The sequence below is a fragment of the Leptonychotes weddellii genome, chromosome 8 (genome assembly GCF_054177405.1).
Source record: "Leptonychotes weddellii isolate Sample4059 chromosome 8, ASM5417740v2, whole genome shotgun sequence".
In the NCBI taxonomy this organism is placed as follows: Eukaryota; Metazoa; Chordata; class Mammalia; order Carnivora; family Phocidae; genus Leptonychotes; species Leptonychotes weddellii.
Window position 1 is genome coordinate 117,023,121 of NC_138376.1, and position 26,801 is coordinate 117,049,921.

At 41.4% G+C, this 26,801-nt stretch overlaps 2 protein-coding genes and 1 pseudogene across 6 annotated transcripts in view; 1 reads left to right on the plus strand and 2 right to left on the minus strand.

Moving 5' to 3' along the window:
- LOC102735769 (monofunctional C1-tetrahydrofolate synthase, mitochondrial) overlaps window positions 1–26,801 on the plus strand; it is a 560,423-nt gene that overhangs the window by 437,380 nt on the left and 96,242 nt on the right. The gene's annotated exons all lie outside the window — the stretch shown is intronic.
- RMND1 (required for meiotic nuclear division 1 homolog) overlaps window positions 1–26,801 on the minus strand; it is a 42,542-nt gene that overhangs the window by 10,141 nt on the left and 5,600 nt on the right. For 3 of the 4 annotated variants that reach the window (XM_031030302.2, XM_006735406.3, XM_081829157.1), the window contains 8 exons: window positions 20,985–21,093; window positions 18,257–18,332; window positions 14,096–14,135; window positions 12,970–13,070; window positions 10,431–10,537; window positions 9,472–9,536; window positions 8,678–8,754; window positions 6,164–6,284 (listed from right to left, as the gene is read on the minus strand). In XM_031030302.2, the coding sequence (XP_030886162.1) occupies window positions 6,164–6,284; window positions 8,678–8,754; window positions 9,472–9,536; window positions 10,431–10,537; window positions 12,970–13,070; window positions 14,096–14,135; window positions 18,257–18,332; window positions 20,985–21,087 (690 nt within the window). In that variant the 5' untranslated portion in view covers window positions 21,088–21,093. Of the gene's footprint in view, window positions 1–6,163; window positions 6,285–8,677; window positions 8,755–9,471; window positions 9,537–10,430; window positions 10,538–12,969; window positions 13,071–14,095; window positions 14,136–18,256; window positions 18,333–20,984; window positions 21,094–22,139; window positions 22,203–26,801 lie in introns of those variants that run through there. The other variant, XM_081829158.1, reaches the window with a different exon arrangement.
- LOC145723201 (U4 spliceosomal RNA) lies at window positions 13,360–13,466 on the minus strand (annotated as a pseudogene).

Sequence of the window (26,801 nt, forward strand, 5' to 3'; positions counted from 1 at the left end):
GGGAGAAGCAGACTCCCTGCTGAGCAGGGAGCCCGATGCGGGACTCGATCCAGGGACTCCAGGATCATGACCTGAGCCGAAGGCAGTCGCTTAACCAACTGAGCCACCCAGGCGCCCTCTCTGATCCATTTTAAAATGGTGAGAATTAAAGGATAGAGTTCAGCTATCCAATTGTTCCAGCACCATTTGTTGAAAATATTATCCCTTCGTTACTGAACTGATTTATATTTGTCAAAAATCAATTGCTTGGGCGCCTGGGTGGCTCAGTCGGTTAAGCGTCTGCCTTCGGCTCAGGTCATGATCCCAGCGTCCTGGGATCAAGTCCTGCATCGGGCTCCCTGCTCAGCAGGGAGTCTGCTTCTCCCTTTCCCTCTGCCCCCACCCCTGCTGGTGCACTGTCTCTCTCAAATAAATACAATCTTTAAAAAAAATCAATGGCTTATATGTGTATTTCTCAACTCTCTTCTGTTCCACTGATCTATATGTCTGTTCTTACGCCAATATTCAAATATCTTGATTACTGCAGCTTGATTTACTTCAAGTCTTAAAATCAGATAATAAAAGTCCTACAATTTTGTCCTTTCTTCGAAAACTGCTTTGGCTAGTTTAGGCCCCTTGCATTTACATTTTAAAATCAGCTTGTTACTTCTTTTTTTTTTAAGATTTTATTTATTTGCGAGAGAGAGAATGAGAGACAGAGAGCATGAGAGAGAGGAGGGTCAGAGGGAGAAGCAGACTCCCTGCTGAGCAGGGAGCCTGATGTGGGACTTGATCCAGGGACTCCAGGATCATGACCTGAGCCGAAGGCAGTTGCTTAACCAACTGAGCCACCCAGGCGCCCCTCAGCTTGTTACTTCTAAAATAAAAAAAGCCGGCTGAAATTTTGATAGGGATTGAGTTGAATCCACAGGTCAATTTCCAGAAGTAACACCTTTATAATATTGAGTCGTCTGTATTACAAACATGGTAGGTATATGTCTTCATTCATTTAGTTTCTTAGCCATGTTTTGTAGTTTTCAGCGTACAGATCTTACTTTAAAAAAAAATTTATTCCTGAGGGGTGCTAGGGTGGCTTAGTCGTTAAGCATCTGGTTTTGGTCCTGGGATTGGGCCCTGCGTCAGGGTCCCTGCTCAGTGGGAAACCTGCTTCTCCCTCTCCCTCTGCTGCTCCCCCTGCTTGTGCTCTCTGTCAAATAAACATATAAAATCTTTTTAAAAACAATTTATTCCTAAGGGGCACCTGGGTGGCTCAGTCGTTAAGCATCTGCCTTTAGCTCAGGTCATGTTCCCAGGGTCCTGGGATCGAGCCCCGCATCGGGCTCCCTGCTCAGCATGAAGCCTGCTTCTCCCTCTCCCACTCCCCCTGCTTGTGTTCCCTCTCTCGCTCTCTGTCAAATAAATAAATAAAAGCTTTAAAAAAAAATAAAAAAAATAAAATGTATTCCTAAGTAATCTGACGTTTTGATGTTATTGTAAATGGTATTTCATAATTTTCATTTTCCAATTGTTCATTGGTAGTATAAAGAAAGTGAATTATTTTTTATATAGTGATCTTGGATTTTGCAGCCTTGATAAATTCACTAATTTATTCTAGTAGTTTTTTTTTTTTTTTAAGATTTTATTTGTCAGAGAGAGAGAGAGAGAGCACAAGCAGGGGGAGGAGCAGAGGGAGAAGGAGGCTCCTGCTGAGCAGGGAGCCCGATGCGGGGCTCAATCCCAGGACCCTGGGACCATGACCCAAGCTGAAGGCAGACGCCCAACTGACTAAGCCACCCAGGCGCCCCTGTAGTAGCTTTTCTTTTCTTTTTTTTAAAGATTTTATTTATTTATTTGACAGAGAAAGACACAGCGAGAGAGGGAACACAAACGGGGAGTGGGAGAGGGAGAAGCAGACTCCCTGCCGAGCAGGGAGCCCGATGCGGGACTCGATCCCGGGACTCCGGGATCATGACCTGAGCCAAAGGCAGTCGCTTAACCAACTGAGCCACCCAGGCGCCCTGTAGTAGCTTTTCTGTAGATTCTTCAGGACATTCTACATATAAGATCCTGTCATCTGTGACTAAATGCAATTTTACTTCTTCTCATAGGAGATGTTAAATCTTGGGGCTATAAATATAGCCACCCAGAGGGATTAGTGCCTTGTCTGGCTGGCACTGCATGAGGCTTTCTCCACGGGTCTAGGGTGCCAGAGACTGGGTTAGCATCTGATTCTCCCAACTGCTGACGTGCGACGGTGGTTACACGTCAATCCTTTCATGGAGGGACTCAGTCTCAACCTGGCCTTGATACTGGAAGACAGGGGGTACTCAGCATACTACAAGTAGAGCGGGAGAAGCCTACGGAGCCCTTTTGTTCTCACTGATGTTTTTCTTATGTTTGCACTTGATCTTAGCCATGAATTAGCCAACCGTTTGGTTGTCAAGGTATTCCTCACTCAAGGTGTCCTCAGTTGTAGACTTGGTGCCAATAATTCCATCTTGTATAGGGAGGAGAGACACAAAAACAGCCACCTTCCAGGTGAAAGATCAGATCATTTCTTTGGCATCAACCTTCTTGCCCAAGCCACGTGGCAGAGGCAGTTGGCTTACTGATGATTCAGAACATGAGACCAGTGATGCCTGCTGGCAGTTCTGGTGGTGGCAGGAAGCAGGGAATCTTTAAAGTAACAGCACTGTGAGGATGTTGGGGGTCATAGTGCTTACTAAGTAGGTTTCTAACATTTTCTCCACCTTTTTCAAAATCTGAAGTCTGTATTAGGCAGACTTCTAAGATGCCACCCAAAGGTCCTCGTCTACCCGCTTCCCTGGACTGTGGTCTGGGCCCAGTGACTTGTTTCTAACAAAAAGAATACAACGAAAGTGATAGGCTGTAATTGCTGTGATTAGGTTACAAGAGACTGTGAGTCCTGTCTTGGTAGTGCTCTGCCCCCGTCTCTCACCTGCTCAGGCTGATGAAACAAGCTGCCACATTGGGAGGTGCTTGCTCCCCAGAGAAGACTATGGGGCAGGGAACTGAGGGAGGCCTCTGGTCAACAGCTTGTGAGGAACTGAGGCTTCAGCCCAACACCCTGAGAGGAACTGAGTCTTGTCAACAACACATGGGTTAACTAAGAAGTTCACCATCCCAGCTGATCCCTGAGATTACTGCAGCCTTGAGAGAGACTCGGAGGCCCTGGTTAAGCTGGACCCGGGTTCCTGACGCATAGACTGTAAGGCAGTGTTTGACACAGTGCTGTTTTAAGCCAGTCGGTTTTGGAACAATTCATTTCACAGTAATAGCTAACTAATACAATCAAAGGAGATCCCTCAACTCTGTAAAGCTTTTGGCATCCCTTTTAGAGCCTCTGGAACTTCAGCCCAATCCACAACCATGCAAGTCCAATGCTTTTCATGTCTGACCAGACACCTGGATTGTCAAATCATGTCTAGTTAGACATTTAGTCTCTAAAACCATTTTGGAATCCACTGAAACTTGAATCTTATAGTATCACTGATCAATCTTCTCATGTCAGCTAAAAGTGACAGAGTTAAGGATGGGCCTCTTTCCCTGACTGCTGGCAATGACCTCTGCTCTCCTGTGCTGGAAGCTGCTCATACAGGCAGAGGTGGTGACAAGGTCAGTGAGAACTGTAGCTGGTACCACATAGGTCAGTGACAACTAAGGTAACTTCAATGTTGTTATTCAAGGGGAAATGTCTGGCCTGGAGGAAAATACGTAGATACCAGAGCTGCCATAGCATTCCATAAGCCATGGTGGGCTACTGAAATTGTAAGTCATTTTTTTTTTTTTTTAAGATTTTATTTGTTTGAGAGAGAGGGCCTATGCGCACAAGCTGGGGGAGGGAGAGAGCCCGATGCAGGGCTTGATCCCACATCCCTGAGATCATGACCTGAGCCAAAATCAAGAGCTGGATGCTCAACCAACTGAGCCTCCCAGGCGCCCCGCCCCGTAAGTCATTTATTTTTGATGAGGCATAGGATGAATGTGGGGAAGTGGTAGGAAATAAGATTGAAAAAGAGGAGAGAACACGAAGGTCCTTGTATATGAAGCAAAAACACTTGAACATAACACTTGAGGCAATGACGGAAACCGGAGGTACTAACTTAGTGGGAGGGACTGAGAAAAGATAATCAGTTGATGTTAACATCAAGATAAATCAGATGCTGAAATTATCTGACAAGAATTTTAAAGCAGTCATTATAAAACTGCTTCAATAAGCATTATGAACATGCTTGAAACAAATGACCAAAAAAAAAAAAAAAAAAAAAAACCCCAAAAAAACCACCAAAGTCCCAGCAAAGAGATAGAAAGCATAAGAAGAATCATAGGAAAATTTTAGAACTGAAAGATACATTAAGCAAAATAAAAAACCCAATGATGGGCTCAGCAGCAGAATGAGGGTGATGAAGAAAAGAATCCATGAACTCAAAGACAGATCGATGGAAATTATCCCATATGAACAACACAGAGGCAACAGACTAGAAAACAGGTGAACAGAGCCTCACATATGTGTGGGAGTGTAAGAAAGGACGTGACGTTCACATTATCCCATCAGAAACCCAGCAGCCCGGAACTAGATGCCACAGCATTTTTCGGGTGCTGGAAGAGAATGGTCAGCCCAGAATCCTAGAGCTGGTGAAAATATCCTTCGGAAGGAAGGGGAAATCAAGAGAGTCTCAGAGAAAGGACAACTAGGAGAATCTGTTTCTACAGACTTATCCTAAAGGAATAACTAAAAAATGTTCTTGAAACAGGAAGGAATCAATAAAAGAAATCATGGAACATCATGAAGGAAAAAAGAACGACAGAAAGAATAAAAATATAGGTAAATACAATAGAATTTCCTTCTCCTGAGTTTTCTAAATTATATTTGATGGTTAAAGCGAAAATTGTAACAGCGATGGAGTTCTCGGTATCTGCAGAAGAACAGTTCAGACAATTATACTGTAAATGGTGGAGGGTAAAGGGATGTAAAGGATAGCACATTTCTGTACTTGATTTAATCTGGTAAAATGTTAAAACCAGTAGACTGTGATAAGCTATGTATGTATAATATAATATCTAGGGCAACCACTAAATATCTATGTGAAGAGTTATACTAAAAATATACAGATAGGTAAATCAAAATGGAATTCCAAAAAATGTTTAAGTAACGCACAGGAGGGCAGGGTTTGACACAGGTGACAACTTAGATGGATGGCAAGGGCATTATGCTCAACAAAAAAAGGTCAGTTTTAAAAGTCGCACACTGTATGACTGTATTTATAGAGCATTTTCAAAATGACAAAATTATGGAGATGGAGAATAGATTACTCATACCAGGGGTTCGGGATGGTGGGGAGCGGAGGGGGTGTGACGAGAAAGGGGCAGGTCAAGGAGATCTTTGTGGTGACAGAACAGCTCTGCATTCGACCGTGTGGTTACGTGGACCTCAACGTAAGGAAAGGTCATAGAACTATGTGCACACATCATACAACATCCATTCTGTTTCCTACTCTCCTTCCCCACGTGGTTTATCTCCATCATGACCACCTCCACCCGCTTTCATCATTCTCTTGATACCTAGGTCACTCTTCTCAATTTTGCTTCCATGCTTCTAAATGCTTCCGTGATGGTTCTCATTGGATGGCTTCCTGCCACTTACTCTCAACATATCTTAAATTTTGCTCCCCCTCTCCCCTGGCCCCACCTGTCTGTGTTCTGCCATCTTCCTACCTGTCACTCATGGGCAAACATCAGTCATCCTTGACTCTTCCCTGTCCCTGGCCTCCCATGAACCAATTGCTTGATTTGTCTTAGAGGATTCTTTCTTGAATTCATTTCTGTTCTCGCTGCCACGATCACAGTCCTGGGACCCATGAACTCTTGGGTTCAAGTCTTGCTTGAGACTTGACAAGAGCTTGCTGAAGGAAGAGTAGGCCTCTAAACTCTCACTACTTTTACCTAGTCTGCAGAGCAAGTATCAGAATATTCTTTGATGCAATAAAGAAATGTAGTGAAAACTGTCTGTATCTAGGAGATGGGGAAGGGGAAATCCAGAGATCTGAATCAGAGTCAAACAAAATATTTCTCCAAAACCAGTTAAACACATTTACTCTTTCACATGGTCAGACAAATTATCAGCAGAGATGTGTCTTTCTCAGTAAAAGTGCAAAATACATACCTTAACTCTACGAGTAATGCTAAGGAACTGACAAGTTTTATCATAAAGTTGTTCCAGGTTTTCTCTGTCCCAGTAGAAATCGGGAGTGATCAAGAAGTCTGAACTCAAGTTTATACGGTGTCTTAAAAAAAAAAAACAAAAATTTTAACTTTTTTATCTTGAATTAAAAATCACAGTCCCTATTTTATTTATTTTTACAAAGTACTTTAAGAAAACATTTGTTAATGCTGACCTTTGTAATACTTCTGAGAAATATATAAATAAAAAGATTTACATAAGAATTTCAAAATTTGCAACCAAATTAACTCAATCTTTAACGTTAATGTTATTTATGAAGTAGTTAGAAAAAAAAAACCCTCATTTTGCTTTCAGTTTCTGAGCTTTTTTCTGTTATCATTTACTTTGCAAGATACACACATTTTTTGATGGATAGGTAATCATATCCCTTAAAAATAAAAAAGACAGAAAAGGTAAACTGACAAATCTCACTCCTATTCTTATTGCCATCTTCCCCTTTCTCCCACCCACGACATGGAACCACTGTTAGCTTACTCTCTATTCTTCCAGTGTTTGTGCAAACACTGGACAAGCACATACACACACACATTCTTAATTTCTACCTTTTTACGTAAGAGGCCTATGCTTTCTTTTAAAAGAAAATTTAAGGCACAGAAGTAACATATAAATAGTTGTTCACTATAACAAAGAAAGCCCTAGAGAAGAACTCAGGAAACGGTAGTTGGCCCTCTTACCCTAAAACACAACTCAAATCCTTTAGGCCCCATGAACACTTTATTGTGTCCTTCCAGACCTGTTCTACGCATACATTCATGTGTGTGTGCACACACACGTGTGGTATGCATACAGAGAGATAAAGATGAATATTCATTTTTGTTTGTTTACACAAATTGGATCCTACCATACATAATTTGGACTTAAATTTTCACCCAATGTTGTAACTTGCCGTGTACCTATTCATAGATTTACCATGTTCCTTTTAATAACACACAAGCACTTTTATGGTAAAGAGAAGAAAACTTAGGATAAGAACAGTAAGACTCTATAGAAACTGTTCACAAACCTACGTATATTTAGTCCTAACTTCTGAGTTTTGATAGGATTATCATCTGCCATATCAAATTCTGCTGGCATTACCAAAAGAGGATAGAGACTGTCTGCACCCCACTTCTTAGAGAGCTCAAGGCTTCAGATGAGCTGAGGAACGCATAGGTGAAGAAATCCTGGGCCGCTTCTCTCCAGGCCAATCCCTAAGGGGAATGTGGAACAACTCTCAAACTCTTTACGGCGATCCCTAGCAGCTCGTGCCATGTACTTGGAGGGACAAGACACTGAGCGATGCTGCGTGGTGAGAAGCACGCCAAGATTCAGGATGTTTCATCCCATAAATTCTGGGCAAATTGCAAAAATGGAATAAACTGAACACCTTCTCAGAAACTTCTTTAAAATGATGCACTGATGTCCTTCGTCAGTCTTAAGACACCGTTCCTTCCCATCTCTGAGAACAGACGGCATCTTTAAAACGGATGAGGTCTTACAGGTCGGCTGTGACTTAGCTGTCATTGCCCTAACTTCCCTCTTGCTTTCCTTTTCTGTACGCCCTAGAGGGAATGTGACGGAATCCACACCCAATAAAGCTAAAGGAGTTATTTCAGTGTAAGAGGTTAATCCTGGGATAAAAAAGCACCGTCGCAGCATCTGTCACAGCTGCGGCATCTTACGGCGTATCTCAGAGTTGACACACGGTACAGAACGTTTCTGTAGCACTTGCTTCTATTTAGCAATATCATGCAATAATATATACATATTATTTTAATATATATATTATTTAATTCCAATATATATAAAATATATATGTTATTTTAATTCCAATGTAGTTTATAGTGTTATATTAGTTATACTAGGTGTACGATACGGAGATTCATCAATTCGATACATTGCTCAGTGTCGTCATGGTAAGTGTACTCTTAATCCCCTTCTCCTATTTCTACAACCACCCCCCGCAACCATCTGCATCTGTTCTCTATAGTTAAGAGTCTGTTTTTTGGTTCGTCTCTTTTCCCTTTCTTCATTTGTTTTGTTTCTTAAATTCCACATACGAGTGAAATCATATGGTATTGGTCTTTCTCTGACTGGCTTATTTTGCTTAGCATTATATTCTCCAGATGCAATGAGATATTTTTACTGAGAATTCCCACTACCCAAATTCTGGAATATATCTTTCTACCCACAAAGAACATCCACTGGGCTTCTTTACGTAGATTTAATGTAGATTAATTGTGATGTCTGGGCACATGCAGAATTTCTTGCAGGGCAGTCCTAGTAGAGTCCAAGCGCCTCTAATGGGTAAGAGCCCCCCCGGCTTAACATCTGTGAGGTGAAAGTGGGTGCACTTCCCATCAGGGCACACGCTTGCTTTTCACTATACACGTACAGGAATGTCTTCTTCAGACTGTTACACACATATATTAATTTTATTTACAGAGAAAATTCTACCTCAGGGCAAAGAGTTCACCCATTTTCTGCATAACTTCTTCATGAGATAGTTTCACTTTCTTCCCAGCTTTTAAAGCCTATTTGGGAGGGAAAAAAAATACACACATACATACATACGTCCATACAAACATATCTCCAACAAGTGACAGGACCATATAAAGCACATTCTAGAGCAGATGTAAATACATCTCGTGGTTGATTTCTCTCAGTCATCGCTCTTTGAAATTTCAACATCTTATTAGGTAGAAATTGTATATTCCCTTGTTCCATTTCCCTTCTCAATAGCATTTTCTAGGATCTACATTCCTAATCTCTTACTGAAAAAGCAGGGCCTCTTTTCCCAAGTATAACTCCGTCATTCTTTCACAGTAAAAACAAAATTACAGTAAACCTGAGTTTTGGTGTATTCTGATATAACTTAATATGTACTTTTCAAGCCACTATTTGTCTCATAATTCAGCAAAATACTTTTCAATCAAGAAGACTGGTCATAATCCTCTTCCTTAGAGAGGAAATAGCTCACTTTTTAAAAAAGGATAGTTATGTTAAAAATATTACACCACCAGAAGAAAGTAATTAGAATTCTAAGTTTTCAAAAGTAAAAAAATATATATATCTAAAATTTTTAATTTTAGATATAATGAATGTTCTGTTTTTGCTTAAATTCAGTGTAGCTTTTCTAGCATTTATTACTACTTTTTTGCACTCCTAAGTATATTGATAGGGTGGGAAAATAGTATTTTTCCCAAACAGAAATCAATCCTTGAAAACAAGCATAAAATTGGTATAATTACCTCTGGAATTGACTGAATAGACTCAACAAATTTATCCAGTGATGCCTCCCAAATAGCCAGTTTCACTGGGGGAAAAAATGAGTAACAATGGAACATTTTTTCATCATCATATTCATGTTTACACAGAATGCATAATTAATTGCCTGGTACCTTCACCACCATTTCAACAAGAGTTTAAGAAGCAAATGTGCTAACAATGTGCAAGTGTAACTTGAGAATAGTTCATTATCATTATCAAGGATAGCACTAAAGTGAAAAAGAGGGAGGAAGCCCTGCTGGCAGACCAAAGCACTATTTGGTAGAATTCCTGATTTTCTGATGCTGCATCTCAGAAACCCAGAGAGGATAAGGTACACCCTGAAGGGAAGCGTGGCTCTGTGGACGGGGCAGGAACCAGGCCTTCCCCGCCTTCCCTCCTACTCCTTACTCTCCTCAGGGCTGTGTGTCAAGCTCACGAGTCCCCGAAGCCTCCTGGAGTGGTGTGGACAAGGCCACGTCAGCCGCAGCTGAGTGTAGGGGAGGGCCATACAATTCTTAGAGAACGTCTGCAGTTTTATTCAGTGCATGGATCTCTGACCCATCGCTGGGAGGAACCGGTGTGCGCCTCTCCCCAGAGGCCTGAGCCCAGTCACGCTGGGCTTTCTCTGCCTGGATTAGAGACAACCCGAGAGCCACCACCACGCAGAAGAGGAGAGGAAAACAAAGGGAATAACGATAGTACAAAAAATATTTTTGGAGAGGGTAAGCTTTATCCATACAGTTAATAAAGAATGAATAGTTTCAGCACAGACAACTCTACTTTATTCTCTGTATGTTTTTTTCTCTTGGAAAGAAAAGAAATGTTAAGGCTTTGCTGAGTAATCTGTGAAAACATGCCTAAATCTTTACTGAATGCTTAAACTTCCCCGATGAAATGAAAACTATGTAACACTTTTCTCTGATAAGTAGCATTAACTTACCTGAAAGGCAAAGAGCATTCGAGAAAGCAAATTTCTCTAGAATGGCGTCATCTATATCCAGCTCTGAATTTAATCTGATTTCCCCTCTGTGAAGTTTCGACTGTCCCCTGTGAAAAGGAAAAAAAAAACTATCTTCTAAATCTTAAAAAGTACTTTTTTTCTTCAAAAATTTTTTTTTCTTTTATATATTTATATATTTCTAGAAGTAGTCACCTTACACTCTTTCTAAAGGTCATTTTGGCAATTTGTACCAAGAGTCTTATAAATGTTCTTATACCCTTTGATCTGAGTACTTCCACTTTTAGGAATTTATCCTAAGGAAATAATCAAAGACGCAAAGAAAGATCTGTGTAGGAAAACGTTTTTATGGTCAAATGTTTAACAGTAAAAAATCAGGAAAGAAACTAAATGTTCAATAGGAGAATGGTTCATTTATAGGAAATCCACACAGCAAAAATGAACAGGCGTGTTTTGATATTTCGTAGAAAGGAAAAATGACCACAATAAATTGCTAACGGATCAAATGCTGAATATAAAGCTATCTACAGGGCGCCTGGGTGGCTCAGTTGGTTAAGCGACTGCCTTCGGCTCAGGTCATGATCCTGGAGTCCCGGGATCGAGTCCCACATTGGGCTCCCTGCTCGGCAGGGAGTCTGCTTCTCCCTCTGACCCTCTCATGCTCTATCTCATTCTCTGTCTCAAATAAATAAATAAAATCTTTAAAAAAAAATAAATAAATAAAAAAAATAAAGCTATCTACACAGTGTCTAGATATCCAAAGTCACACTGACACGGTGGGAGCGGGGAGGGAGGTGGGGAAGGGGTGAAACAGTGAGGGGCACGTGTGAAGGCTTTGGGAGGACTGGGGGACAGGGAAAGGGCGGGAACTTGGGAACATAAATGTCACAGGCAAATAGGAAACATACAGGGTAAACCGTCACAGAAGATGTGAGGCAAGAGATGGGCAAAGCGGTGGACCCAATGGGAGGCAGTGAGGCAGAATGTGCTGACAACCTCAGGCGGAAGGAAAAAGAAAAGACAAGACAGAGCAGAGGCGACAGGATGCGTTAATGAAGGAGCCTGGCCGACACCACAGAGTCGCCTGAGGCAGCCAACAGCTGGGACCCCCGGCAGGACTCATGGAACAGCCATGGCGGTGGCGCTGTGATGGGCTTTCTGGTGAAACCAAACATGGGCTCTGGGGTCCAAAGAGACCCCAGTTGGGCACTTTACTCCTCCACAGACTATAAGGTAATGAGCGTGCGTGCATGTCTGTGGGTGCCTTGGAACAGTCTGATCTGGAAACAGAGCACAGAAGGGAAGTTCATGGGAAGCATAACCACAAGGCCAAGTGCTTAATAAGAAAATTAATAAAATTCTTTTTTTTTTTAATAGAGCAGAAATTCTCATAGTTTGGTTATAGGACCCATTTCTTTTAAGATTTTATTTATTTATTTGACAGAGAGAGTTAGCAAGAGCAGGAACACAAGCAGGGGGAGTGGGAGAGGGAGAAGCAGGTTTCCCGCAGAGCAGGGAGCCCGATGTGAGGCTCGATCCCAGGACCCTGAGATCATGACCTGAGCCGAAAGCAGCCGCTCAACAGACTGAGCCACCCAGGCGCCCCGAAAATTAATAATATTCTATTAGCTTTTCCTCTGTTGTGTCTCTCAGGTTCACATCCTCCCTTTCAAGTGCATCCACTCTGGGCCCAGGCCCTCACTCACCGGTCAGGTGCCCTTAGGGAGGACGAAACATCTCTGAACCTTGTTCGAAAGCTGGTTCACGCCATTTGTAGGGCTTTTTGCCAGGACTAAATGAAAGGCTGCCTGGAGAGCACCTAGAACAGTGCCTGGCCCAGGGCAGGTAGTTTATCTCTGTTGCCTGTTATTACTTAGCTCTGACCCCATCTTGTCTTTCTACAGCTGGTGTCACTTCCAAATTCTCCTAAAGCTCTGCTTTCATCACTTCCTTGAATACAAACAATTCTTTTTCCGCATTCCACTAGACAGGTAACTCCCCAGGGAAAAAGGCCTTTCTATCCTGTTCGCACGGCCATCTCTCTTCATTTTCCCCTGCTTGCTGAGACAAGAAAACCAGCTGGGATGCTGCTCACCCACACACCTTCCCCGGGAATGCTATGTAAGGCCCCCACTTCCTGCAGGTGCCCCCACTTCTACCCGTGGGTTCTCCTAGATCACACCCTCACCCATACTCAAAATCAACAGGGGAAAAATGGACTTCCTTATGAGAAACCTTTACTAGAGTAACTTGCTAGGTTCATTCTGATGAAGGCAGATCATTTTACTGATTCAGGCTCCTTAGGACACTTAGCATTTTGGGGTTATACTATCTATTTATTTTAATTTATGGGTAGCCTGACAAGTTGAAATAATTATGTTTACCTACTAATATTTATATTGTTTAGGCTTTAGATTTGTACCAATAACTTTTGTCTTAAAATTAGTCTCCAGGTGCATAAGCTGTTTACCGCCTCCACTGCTTGATGCCCTTTTTGTAAACTTGATAAAATGCTGCTTACTCTGTTTTTACGTAGTTAAGCTCTTCATTTTCCCAGTGCACCAGGGCAATTTCGTAGGGCTGGATTTCATGCTTTTCTAAGACTTGCATCACATGCTTCATCTAGAAGAGAAGGAAGAAAACCCACAATTATATGGACTCTCTCAGTATAGAACTATGGTACAGGGTTAACGCTTGTAACATTTTTCATTACATTTGAGGACATTTCTCCTGCTTAGTTTTAAATTAGCAATACTCAGGCGCCTGGGTGGCTCAGTTGGTTAAGCAACTGCCTTCGGCTCAGGTCATGATCCTGGAGTCCCTGGATCAAGTTCCGCATTGGGCTCCCTGCTCAGCGAGGAGCCTGCTTCTCCCTCTAACCCTCCCCCCTCTCATGTACTCTCTCTCTCAAATAAATAAATAAATCTTAAAAATAAATAAATAAATAAATTAATTAATTAGCAATACTCGTGCCTCGGAGAAACCTCACCGGCTACGATCCTGTCACTGTGCAAAACTCTTCTGTTTAGTTTTTAAGGAAAAGGCAAATTCTTTGTGATATTAAACTCACCAGGAGAATATATAGTTTTTATATTTAGAAAACACAGATTAGCATAAAGAAGAAAATAAAATTATCCTATTCTACAACCCAAAGAAAACCAACTAGTAACATTATGGTTTGTAGCCTTTCAATCTTTTAAAAAAATATGTAAGTTACAAAACTGTAAAAATTTAAACGATATCAAGGTATAAAAAGTGACAATCTCTCTGTTCTCCTGAATTCTTTTTTTTTTTTAAAGATTTTATTTATTTGAGAGAGAGAGAGTGCACACGCATGCAAGCACACAAGTGGTGGGGAGGGCACAGGGGGAGGGAGAAGCAGACTCCCTGCTGAGCACGGATCCTGGGACTCCAGGATCCTGACCTGACCAAGGCAGATGCTTAACTGACTGAGCCACGCAGGTGCCCCAAAATACAATCATTTTAGAAGACAGAAGTGCTAGGATAAATATCACATGATACAGAGCAAGTAAGTTGTGGATTATCTGTTAATTTATCTTCTAGTGGCTCAGATTATTGAGTGATAATTAACACTTTTTTTCTCAGAAAACTAAATTTTTACACTTTTATACTTTATGTATACTTACAGTTTTGTCTTTCACATTCCAGAACACAGCAGCTCCTTCTCTGATTTAAAAGAATAAAAGAACCAACTAAGTTAATGCTGGAAGTATATTCTTTAGGGCTATACATAAAGTCATGCTTAGGTAACTTCTAGAATATATCCAGAAGGCAATTTTTTAAAATGTGATTTATTACTTATTTGCCATTATGGTTCCTAGATGGAGTTGCTAAAACAAGAGCTATTATTGAACTCTTGATAAAACCTGAGCTCCCCCAAATTCACGATTTCTCACATGGCTTGCAGAATAAATATAATTGTAATACTATATAACTTCACATATCTAGACTGTTTCATACCTGGTTCAATTCTGATGTACAGAATAAGGAAAATTTTGGGACCCGTCTTAGCTCTCATTAGGCAGATTCTGCTATAGGAAAAGAATAAAGGATCATGCTTTTAATAGTTGTGGAATAAAGAGACGGAGATAAATTAAAGCCAAAGACGGCTAAAAGCACCCATGGAATAATGCTGCCCATCCTTACAGTGCTTGGAGCAGTACGATGAAGACAGAGGAGGCCTCTGAATGACATGTTTGACATGTTGAGCTTTTTTTTTGGTGGCAAATTAGAAACAAAACAAAACAAAACAAAACAAAACAAAACAGAGAGAAAGAGAAGTTATGGCTCTGGGTTATTGCACTGGAGGAAGGAAAGGTAAAAATCCAGTGGTCCCCGTCATTCAAACCTTTCTTAAGCACGGTGCTTATTAGCATATGTGTGGGTCAGCACTTTGCATGGGATACAAAGGTGAGTATGGCCTAGTTCCTATCCTGGAGGAACTCCTGATTTAGAAAAGACTGACAGACAGACCTCCAATTGCGGGTAGAGTGGTGAGTGCTTGGAGAGTTATGCAGAATGTCCTCTAGGATGTCCGCGGGAGGCCCCGTTCCCACGTAGGGCTAAGCCAAAGGAGAAAACAGGAGGTGGCAACAGGGCAGAGGGAACGCCCTGGGCTCAGGGAGAAGGTGTGAGGGAGCATGGCTGCATCTCGGAATAGACAGCTAGTTGTCTGCAAGGCTGTGGATGTGAGCAAGCAGTAGGCGATCAGGCCAGAGAGGCAGGGACAAGGAGTTTGGTCAAGTTCCACGGAATTTTAAGCAGGATAGTGTAGGGATCAGAAGCGCCCGCTGAACACTGCTGCTGTCTGTGACAGGGAAAGAGACTGGCAGCGGGTGAGAAGAGAGGCAGGGGGACCAGGCAGCTGGCTGTGGCAACCCACCCGTGTAGGGTCTAGGAGGTGGATGGGATTAGTATCTAAAGCCACAGCAAGAGGGGTATTCCTTCAGAGTATCACTTGCGGGCAGACGGGAGGTCTTGGGATCATGCCCCTCTCCCTTCAGGAAGGTGGGCTTTGCGGTGTGGCACTCGGAGGCCATGTGGGCTACGGAGCCCTTGAAATGTGCGCAGTCCACGCCGAGTGATGTTGGCAATGGAAACCACGCAGCGAGTTTCAAAGGCTCAGTGTGAAAAGAACAGTGGAAAAATCTAATTAATTACTGACTGATTGAATGTTGAAATGACAGCATTGTGGATATGTTGGGTTAAATAAAACACATTATTAAAATTCATTTCAGGCGACATATATTATTATTGGTGTTTAAAATCAAACCCTTTTTTTTAACTTGTAAAAATGTGGCTACTAGAATATGTATTATTACATATGAGGCATGCATTGTATTTCTACTGGATGGTGTTCATCTAAAGGCCCTCGGAAATCCAAATTCCTCAAATCCAAAGAGGGCACTATTCTACTTGGGCCACATGTTGAACTCTTGATTATCTCCAAAGTTATGTCGAAAGGAAGGTAAGGCATTGACAGGAACCAAGCTGGAGCTTCCAGTTATCATCAACCATAAGCACTGTTATCACAAAGATTTTATCAAAGTTTGGGTTCTTACAGACACTCCGTGTGTTTCTGTTCTGTCATAGAACAATCCCACGACTGTGGGCAATTCCCTTAATCTCTCTCACCCTGAGTTTCCCCAGCTGCAAAATGGGAATAATAGGGCTCCTCAAGAGCTGTGAGGACAAGATGAAATTATTTTAAGTGGTTTCTATTATCATAACCATTCTCACTCAGCTACTCAGGAGTATTTGGTGTTAAAACAACCTTTAATGAAAAGGAGTAAGTATATGTGACTCAGGGTTCCAGTCTGATGTCTCTGGAGAGGTAAGGTGGTCTAAAACTAAAGCAAAAGAGTTACAAAAGGAGAAAAAAAGGAAGAAAAGGGCACCTGGGTGGCTCAGTTGGTTGAGCGACTGCCTTCGGCTCAGGTCATGATCCTGGAGTCCCTGGATCGAGTCCCGCATCGGGCTCCCTGCTCGGCAGGGAGTCTGCTTCTCCCTCTGACCCTCCCGACCCTCCCCCTCTCATGCTCTCTCTCTAAAAAAAAAGGAAGAAAAGACAGCAGGGTGGTAGCATGAGTCTGGTAGGGAGCCTTGAGGATGAATGGAAAATAGGATGCTTTACATACTCTCAGGAAACAAAAATCCAGATTTATAAATAAAGGCAAGCCATGGAAAAATTATTTGTTTTAAAAATTATTTGTTTTATCAGGATTTACCAGAAGATTCCTAAAACTGACAAAGTCTCCTACATCAAATAAGAATCAAAGGAGAAATTTAAATCGTAAGTAAACTTTGGACATATTTACTATTAAGGGAGGAGGTACACCTTCAAGTTTAAGGAACATGTTATCTGGACAGCAACATGCAGAAGAATGGAACTGGACCACTTTCTTACACCATACACATAAATAAATTCAAAATGGGTGGAAGACCTAAATGTGAGACAGGAAACCATCAAAATCCTAGAGGAGAACACAGGCAGCAACCTCTTTGACTTAGGCTGTAGTAACTTCTTACTAGACATATCACTGGAGGCAAGGGCAACAAAAGCAAAAAAGAACCATTGGGACTTCATCAAGATAAAAAGCTTCTGCACAGTGAAGGAAACAATCAACAAAACTAAAAGGCAGCCTATGGAATGGGAGAAGATATCTGCAAATGACATGGCAGATAAAGGGTTAGTATCCAAAATCTATGAAAAACTTACCAAACTCAACACCCAAAAAACAAATAATTCCGGTTAAGAAATGGGCAGAAGACATGAAAAGACACTTCTCCAAAGAACACACACAGATGGCTAACAGGCACATGAAAGGATGCTCAACATCACTCAGCATCAGAGAAATACAAATCAAAATCATGATGAGGTACCACCTCACACGTGTCAGAATGGATAAAATTAGCAACACATAAAACAACAGATGTTGGCGAGGATGAGGAGAAAGGGGAACCATCTTGTTGGTGGGAATGCCAACTGGTACAGTCACTCTGGAAAACTGTATAAAGTTTTCTCAAAAAGTTGAGAACGGAACTACCCTATGATCCAGCAACTGCACTACTAGGTATTTACCTAAAGGACACAAAAATACAGATCCGAAGGGCCACATGCACCCCGATACATATAACAGCATTATCAATAATAGCCAAACTATGGAAAGAGCCCAGAGGTCCACCGACAGATGAATGGATAAAGAAGAAGTGGTGTATATATAGAATGGAATATTACTCAGCCATCAAAAGAATGAAATCTTGCCATTTGCATCGACGTGGATGGAGCATTACGTTAAGTGAAATAAGTCAGTCAAAGAAAGACAAATACTGTATGATCTCACTCACATGTGGAATTTAAGAAACAAAACAGATGAACATATGGGAAGGGAGGGAAAAGAGAGAGAGAGATGGAAACAAACCATATGCGACTCTTAACAATAGAGAACAAACAGAGGGTTGACGGGAGGTGGGTGAGGGGATGGGCTAGACGGGTGATGTGTATTAAGGAGGGCACTTGTTATGATGAGCACTGGGTGTTATATATATATAAGTGAGGAATCACCAAATTCTACTCCTAAAACCAATATCACACTATATGTTATTAATTAGAATTTAAATAAAAATTTGAGAAAGAAAAAAATTACAATGTAGAAAAGGTGCAAAATGCAGAAAGATAAAAATAAACCATCTGTGGTTCTACCCTTGGAGAGAGAAAAAAAAAAAAAAAAAGACCACCTTATCTGACCACAGTCCCATTTCCCAGTAGGGTTGCTATCTTGTCTTACCTGAAGAAGAATACTGTTCCAGGATCACCTTCTTTAGCAGAGTGTTCCACACCCATCACCAAAATATTTGCTGCATCTGTGATTTAAAATAAAGGCATGAAAAGCTACCATCATAAAGTGACTCCAGGTTTACAAGTCACCTATGAACTTTTAATAATATCCTTATGATCATTCCTTCATATACCATTAAGTGCTTTGTAACATTCTGTCCGTGTTTAGGTTTCTGAAAGCATTTAACATATGAAAATGAAAAGACTGTAAGAAATTACTTTCACAAAACACTGGAATACCTGGGACACTATTATTGGTACTATTTAAAACCACGCACTGACACTCATTTTCATTCAGTAATCACCAGTCCAGTTAATAATGATTAAAGTCTTAGTTTTTTTTTTTTTAAAGATTTTATTTATTTATTTGACAGAGAGAGACACAGAGAGAGAGGGAACGCAAGCAGGGGGAGTGGGAGAGGGAGAAGCAGGCTCCCCGCAGAGCAGGGAGCCCGATGCGGGGCTCCATCCCAGGACCCTGGGATCATGACCTGAGCCGAAGGCAGACGCTTAACGACTGAGCCACCCAGGCGCCCCTAAAATCTTAGTTTTAATACAACTAAGATTCAAGAATTAAACTCTCTACAAAATTCTCTTCCTTTAAATATCATTTTGCTAACATAATTTTAATATTCTCAAACTTGTCATTTTGATGAATTTTAAACTATATATAGTGTGAGACAACAGAAAATATACAGAAACAAAGATACTGACCATTTCAAAACATATCTGAGTTCAAAGCTATTCATGAGAAACAACACTGTAGTCACCTATAACTATTTAAATATTTGTAACCTTTTACATATTATTAAATATATATTAATATACATATATTCATCAGTAAGTAGTTGCTTATATATTAGCATAGTGAGTATTTGTTGTAAGTATAAAATATTCTGTAACATAAATTATAAATATACACGAATATGGGGCGCCTGGGTGGCTCAGTTGGTTAAGCGACTGCCTTCGGCTCAGGTCATGATCCCAGGGTTCTGGGATCGAGTCCCGCATCGGGCTCCCTGCTCGGCAGGGAGTCTGCTTCTCCCTCTGACCCTCTCCTCTCTCATGCTGTTTCTCTCTCGCTCCCTAATAAATAAATAAATAAATAAAAAATCTTAAAAATAATAATAAATATACACGAATATGTCAACTAACAAATATATTAATGTTAATATGCAAAACCTAAAATTACCTAAACCTAAAATTAGGACCAACAAAATTTCAGAGTTCCTAGTAGAGGCTGGGGAATGGGGCGTTCAGATAAAAACCAAATCCTACACTACCTTTTTGGGGTGAGCTCTAACTTCCCTAAGCACGACATCCCACAGAGAGCAAAGTTCACCTACGCAGCCAAGAGCAACATAAATGACATGGAAAAGACCCAGGGCAGTGGGCCTGGCACTAGAAGCTAGCCAGGCTGTAATGCACAGGGTCACCCGGCTGACAGCCTTTGAAATCAGTCAAGGATACACCTGGAAAATTTATTATCTTCATGGTTCTGGACATAGCTCTGTTTTTCTCAGTCAATTATGCTTGTTTCTACCATCAAATAGCACAAAGAGTCTGTTCTGATCACCAAGGCTGAAAGAGCACAATGACATTTCAAGTGTTTCTTATGGGGTCAATGACTCTCTGAAAAATTTTCTATGTAGCACGGAGGTTTTCAACCTGCTATTTTTGCTACTTTGTGGTAAATTCATGAATCTCCATCACAGTGTTCCAAGTTACTTAATCTTTAATATAAAATAGGCTATTTTTTTCAAGAATCCTTCCTGATACTATCCTAAAATCCTGTTAAGTTTATTTTAATTCTCTTTTTTGACATTCCTTATATTTCTCTTTTCGTTAATTTTGTTAGTTTTAAAGTATTGGATTGTACTGGTAAATTTTCTATAAAGGCTCTCCCTGCATTTTTTTTTTTTTTTTAAAGATTTTATTTATTTATTTGACAGAGAGAGACACAGTGAGAGAGGGAACACAAGCAGGGGGAGAGGGAGAAGCAGGCTTCCTGCCCAGCAGGGAGCCCGATGTGGGGCTCGATCCCAGGACCCTGGGATCACGACCTGAGCCAAAGGCAGACGCTTAATGACTGAGCCACCCGGGTGCCCCTCTCCCTGCATTTCTATTAATTGCATGGTTCTTCTGTAACACTAAAACAACTTTTTAATGCAACAGAAATGAAGTGTCACAGCCTTTGATCATCCCAAGTCACAGTGATCCTACAAATAAAGCTTAATAAACCATACTGATTTTAATCTGAGAGCTAAGTTCTCTGTAAATACATTTTAATTTCTTATCTTTGCCATTTGTATAAGAAGACTCAACATCATTTTTGTGATATAATCCTTTATTTTTTTTTAAAGATTGATTTTAGAGAGAGAGCGCACACATGAGAGCGTGCGGTGGGTGGGGGGGGTACAGAGGTAGAGGGAGAGAGTCCCAAGCAGACTCCCCATTGAGCCCGGAGTCCAATACGGGGCTCGATCTCACGACCCTGATCATGACCTGAGCGGAAACCAAGAGCTGGATGCTTAACCAAGTGTGCCACCCAGGTGCCCCTGATATAATTTTTTAAGTAGAAAATAGAAGGTAAACAAATGCATATTTAAGGCATATCACAGGAAAATTATTTTCTAATATATTTTACCATACTTGGCCCCAGGTTCAAGAAGATGTACCTCTAGGCAAGCTTGTTACTTCAACATATCCATAGGAGGCCAGATCTTGAGAGAGAGTCCCGAGGTGATATTCATCTGCAGTTGCAAACGCTGTGCAGTGCATCAGGTCCTGTTTTGGCGAGATTAGCATGACATGGGTTACCAAGAGGTTAAAATGTCTGATGGCTATCACCTTCCAGGACTCCATATTGCAAAGCAAGCTCTTGAGAGTTTTCATTAAACGTCTCAAAGATTCATACAAGGGATATGATAAGTCTGAAGAGAAAGAAGGAACAGGGAGATGGATTTCAGCCCAATCTGTGAAAGGACTTTCTCCTACCAGCCACCAAAAAGATGTAATGGGCTATCCAGAAAAGAGAGCTGCTCTCCGAGTGGCGGTGTTGCAAGCGCAGATCGAACAAAAGATACGGAGAGGATTAAGGCATCATATGGCCCTGGGTGGAATGATATTTACAGTCTCTCCAAACCTGCGTTTCCATGACTTTTTCACAGCAACATTATTATTTGAGGCCATTTGATAATATGTCACTAGCCCTGGACCGCAGAGATTACTTTAAGCCTACAAAGGAAGTACAGAACTTTTAGTCCGGTTACTACTCAACAAAAAGTGTGTTTATCTGAGGATGTGTCTGGCTTTCGTTCGTGCACGGAGTCTCGTCTGCGTACACACGTGTCCATCTGCGCTGTGTGTGTGCGTGTGCAGCACACAGACAGTAAGGGACATGGCACGGCACAGTGCTTTCATCACACTGTCAGTCGCAACCCGTCAGTGAGGCCCGCGACCGACTTACTTGGCCCAAACCAGCTTTTAGAAAGAATACAGCAAAATAGAAAATATTATAGTACATCATTCACAGTACAGGTAAATGTTATTTCATGAAGGTTTTTTTTGTCACCTACGCATGTCTAAGTCCATATAATGTAAAATATATATATATATATATTTTTTAAAGATTTTATTTATTTATTTGACAGCGAGAGACACAGCAAGAGAGGGAACACAAGCAGGGGGAGAGGGAGAGGGAGAAGCAGACCTCCCGCCGAGCAGGGAGCCCGATGCGGGGCTCGATCCCAGGACCCTGGGACCATGACCTGAGCCGAAGGCAGACGCTTAACGACTGAGCCACCCAGGCGCCCGTAAAATATATTTCTTACTAGGGGATGAAGTCCATTGAGTTCAAAGCTACTGGTGAAGGCTTCATGAGTTCAGTGCAGAATCTGAATGGTTTTTAAGAAAAAAATCAGAATGACAAAATACCTTATAGGATCGTTGTGAAGTTTAAACAAGCAGATGAATGTCAATTGCTCAGAATCATGGCTAGCACAAATGGTCAATATTTGTGAGATTATAATTATTACTATTGCACGTACGGGTATGTTTAAACCATGAAAATTTATGAGAGGTGAAAAAGTTTATCAAGTAATTTACATCTGAATTTTCATATGTTCATAATTAATATTTCCAATCAGAACGTGGGTCATTCTATGCTTATTTGATACATATGCTGCTTTGGCCCACCACCAGTTAAAAGAGCTTTATGAGTCACTGAATCAAAATTTACTCCTAGGAGTTACTCATCTCAACACTAAACCCTTTCCCTTTCTGTTACATTCCTAGTACAAAGTTTCAGGAAAGTCGTATATTATATTTTCCTTCCTTCCCCTCTCCCACATTTGTTATCTAACTCCTGGCCCTATCTCAGGAATTGGCCTAACTCTGCTTTGCCTTTTCCTTAAATCGGTTATGCCGTTTTAATGTGTGGTTTAAAAAGTAGCAGAGGAATAAACAGAGGACCTGAGGATACACACTAACTGAAAAACCTAAAATCAATCCAATATCCATTCATCAGCAAAATGATTTTAACTTGATTAGAAAAGAAAAAAAAAAGGAAAGTCAGACCAACAGCAATTGCCGTTGAATGTGAGGATAAATGAATGCAGGACACCTTTTGCAGGTAGGTATCTGACAAGCTGATTCCCAGAGTCACTCTGAAGGTAAGAACATGCTGATGTACAAATCATATGGATCCATACAGCCAGAGTACAGATAGTATAGTTACAGAGGAATCAATTACGTGCTTAAGGTTTAGAATGCTAGCACTGTCTGTTCTTTTAAGGGTCCATGGAGTTAGAAAGAGCTGACAGGACATGTGATTAAGCTGGATGAAAGAGAGGAATCCTGGTAACGGGCATCAGGTATGGCCACAGTGGGCAGGCTTCGGTCCGCAGGAGACCCAACAAATTTACTGAAGCTTGCCAAGCAAAATCACGGTATATTAGTTTGCATGTGAGAATTATTTCTGTGATTACTACAGTTGACATGCTTAGTCTGGGCCGGATGGAGAAGAGCAGGAAGCACAAAAAAGATAAGAGATGAGGAGAGGGGTGCCAGGGTGGCTCAGCTGGTTAAGCGTCCGACTCTTGATCTCAGCTCAGGTCTTGATCTCAGCATTGTGAGTTCAAGCCCCGCACTGGGCTCTAGGCTGAGTGTGGAGCCTACTTAAAAAAATTAAAAAAAAAAAAAAAAAATCGGGGGCACCTGGGTGGTTCAGTTGGTGAAGCGTCTGCCTTCGGGTGAGGTCATGATCCCAGGGTCCTGGGATCGAGACCCCAAATAGGGCTCCTTGCTCGGTGGGGGGCCTGCTTCTCCCTCGCCCTTTGCCTGCCGCTCTCCCTGCTTGTGCTCTTGCTCTCTGTCAAGTAAATAAGTAAAAGCTTAAAAAAAAAAAAAAGGCCCCTTTAAAAAAAATTAAAAAAAAAAAAGAGATGAGGCGATAAGGGGGCCCCAGTCCAAGAACCAGTCCAGTGAATGATCTTTCCATAACTGTACCGAAAGTGGCGGAGGCCAACTGTCTCTAGAATCAGAATTGTAAACTCCAACTCAAAAGGTGACCCAACTAGTCTTTTTAAGATTTGAATTCATCGTCAACAACAAATTGAGATTTCACACAAAACCCAGATTTCCACCAACTTTTGATCAAGATCTGGCAATGATCAACTAAGGTGGAGGACGGGGTCCCAGTTCTCCAGTGCACCCAGGCCCTCCCATTCCCTGCTCTCTCTTGCCTGCTTCACCATCATCTGTTACGGACCAGACTCGTCCGTGCTAAGAAGGTATACTACTCTGCATTCTCAAGGATGGGACAAGGCAAGGCATTCAGTCACTACTTCCATGAGAAAATATATTGAGTCCCAAAGAGATTAAAAATAAATCTTGAGGGGCGCCTGGGGGGCTTAGTCGTTAGGCGTCTGCCTTCGGCTCGGGTCATGGTCCCAGGGTCCTGGGATCGAGCCCCGCATCGGGCTCCCTGCTCGGCGGGAAGCCTGCTTCTCCCTCTCCCACTCCCCCTGCTTGTGTTCCCTCTCTCTCTGTGTCTCTCTCTGTCAAATAAATAAATAAAATCTTAAAGAAAAAAAAAAATCTTAAAACACAATCTGTTTTTACTTAGCCATCCAAGGATTTTTGCAGACTTTCTGAAGATTGTCACCTTTCCCTCTCTCACTGTCTCATGTTTGGTTTGGCTCACAGTTCTGGCCAGGGTCACACAGCTTATCTGGCTTGCCACACCACTTTCTGTATCCTCCTTGTGCATCTCGGATCGCAGTCTCTCTTTAACTAATGGCTTCTTCTATTAATAAATGATTCACAAAGTTCTTCAGTTTGATTTGTTAGATCTTTTTTTTAGCTTTATATCCTTTATGTTTCAAGACTGTACTCAAATCCATTTGGTAAAGGGAAAGAGAGGCCCATGGAGTGTGTTCACATTTTTTTCCCCCGTTAATGATATTGTTACATTGTGAGAAGCTTTTGTTTTTATACATGTCTTTTTCTGGGTTTTTATAATGAATCACATATCTATATGTAGAGAGAACAAATTTCAGGATTCAGGATAGGGATCAACAACTCATTCTTAAATAAACGAATTATTGTGCCAAATTAACCTAAAATAGTTACTGGATTTAACACCTAAGTTTAGGCCTTTCTATTTTAAAATGTTAAAAAAACAAAAACAAAACCCTAAAACCCAAAGCCAAGAAAGCCACGGTGTTTCATTTTCCTGGCCACGGAAAACATGTTCCAGCAGATGGGGCTAGAAATCTATATACAATTCTTGTTTTAGCGCATCACACACTCTGATGGAACACTTTTCTTGAAAAAGAAAGTTTATTTTTATTCACATTCTAGTACTGAAGAAAATTAATGCATTACTGTAATGTTGCTTCTATATTGCGGAAAGAAAAATGCATGTTTTCCCTGTTATGTATAGACTGCAGATAAAAGTTAGAAAACACAAATACATTTTACATTACCAGTATGATGCTTTGCCTTTCAAATTTCTGACCACCTCCCGTGGTGAGAAAGCCTTTTGTATACACAGTACACATAGGCATGTGTGCACATACCAGTACCCGACACAAAACAGTGTTAGCTCTACCACGAGTAATACATTCTGATGCTTTCTAAAAAACCCACCCAAGAACAGACAGACAACTCTTAACCCACTAGTTAACTTTGCAGTACACAGTAGGGTGTTCCTCTGAAAACCACGAGCAGGCACCTGGCATCTTCCCTTTCGTGCCCATCCCCATGCTGCTCAGAACAGTGGCTGTCATCCTCCAGCAGGCTCCTCCTGAGAGACAGGACACACCAACAGGAAGCACTGTTGCCCTGATAAACTATGAGCCAATGGCACATGGGTTGAGTATCTTAGTAGGTTAATCTCTGCAAATGACACCAGGTAAAGACTGGATTCCAGTAGAGAGGATGATTAACCTCATTCAGTCAATTCTGGGAGCATGCTGTGTGGCAGAGGAAGAGGGCGAGCTCAGGAGCTTGTGTGGGGATCCAGACAAAGCACACCTACTCTCTGGTACAAAGCAGAGTCCTTCCTGTCTCAGTCCAGAGGGGGAGAAAGGGCTATACCGCCACAAAGGGTTTGCCAGCCCCATGACGCCCATGTGGAAAGGAGTGGCCCTCCATCTGGGGCAGATAAAAGCCAGTCTTTGGCCCTGGGGATAGAGTACCTTGTCACAGCTCAAGACTGTGTCCCCCTATGAAAAGTACGATCATCAGAAATAATGTTCCAAAGGGCTCCTGGCTGGCTCAGTGGGAAGAACATGTGACTCTTGATCTCAGGGTCATGAGGTTGAGCCCTACACTGGGTGTAGAGATTACTTAAAAAAAAAAAAAAAATGAATGAGTGAATCAATTCCTAACTTCATCACCTGAGGATCAATAGTGAAGATGTATAGACCTTTCTGAAGGAAGTCAACTATGCAGTAAGAAAAAAAACAAAACAAAACAACACAAATTAAACATGCTCAGGGTCTACTTCTCAGAATCAAGATTTTAAGACAATCTAACCTGTTTTCTGATAGAGTCAGAAGGCCTGATCAAGCTTTAAATATTCTACATTCCCATTTTTAATGCTGATGGCCATGGACATCAAAGATCCCTTTGCCTCTCTTCTCTCTTTTCCAATTTAATAAACATTTATTAAGTATAAGGCACTGTTCTAGGTATTATGCAAGATACAAAAGCTAGCAAAAGGCTTGATCTTGACCTTAAATAGTATTGATCATTTAGAAGGGAAATGCAATGTAGCTGAGAAACTCCCATAAACCTCTTAACAGTGAATACAAAAGCCCCCTTCAGCCCTCAAAGGCTAAAAAAGCAAAAACCTCTCACTCTTTTCTGATTGTACCTTGCCATATCATTTCACTACCCAATCCCATATAGTTACCACAGGCTAATGAGTGCTTACCTGTCTGCATAGCTACTAAAAAATGATTTTTTAAATTTGATGAATTCCTAGT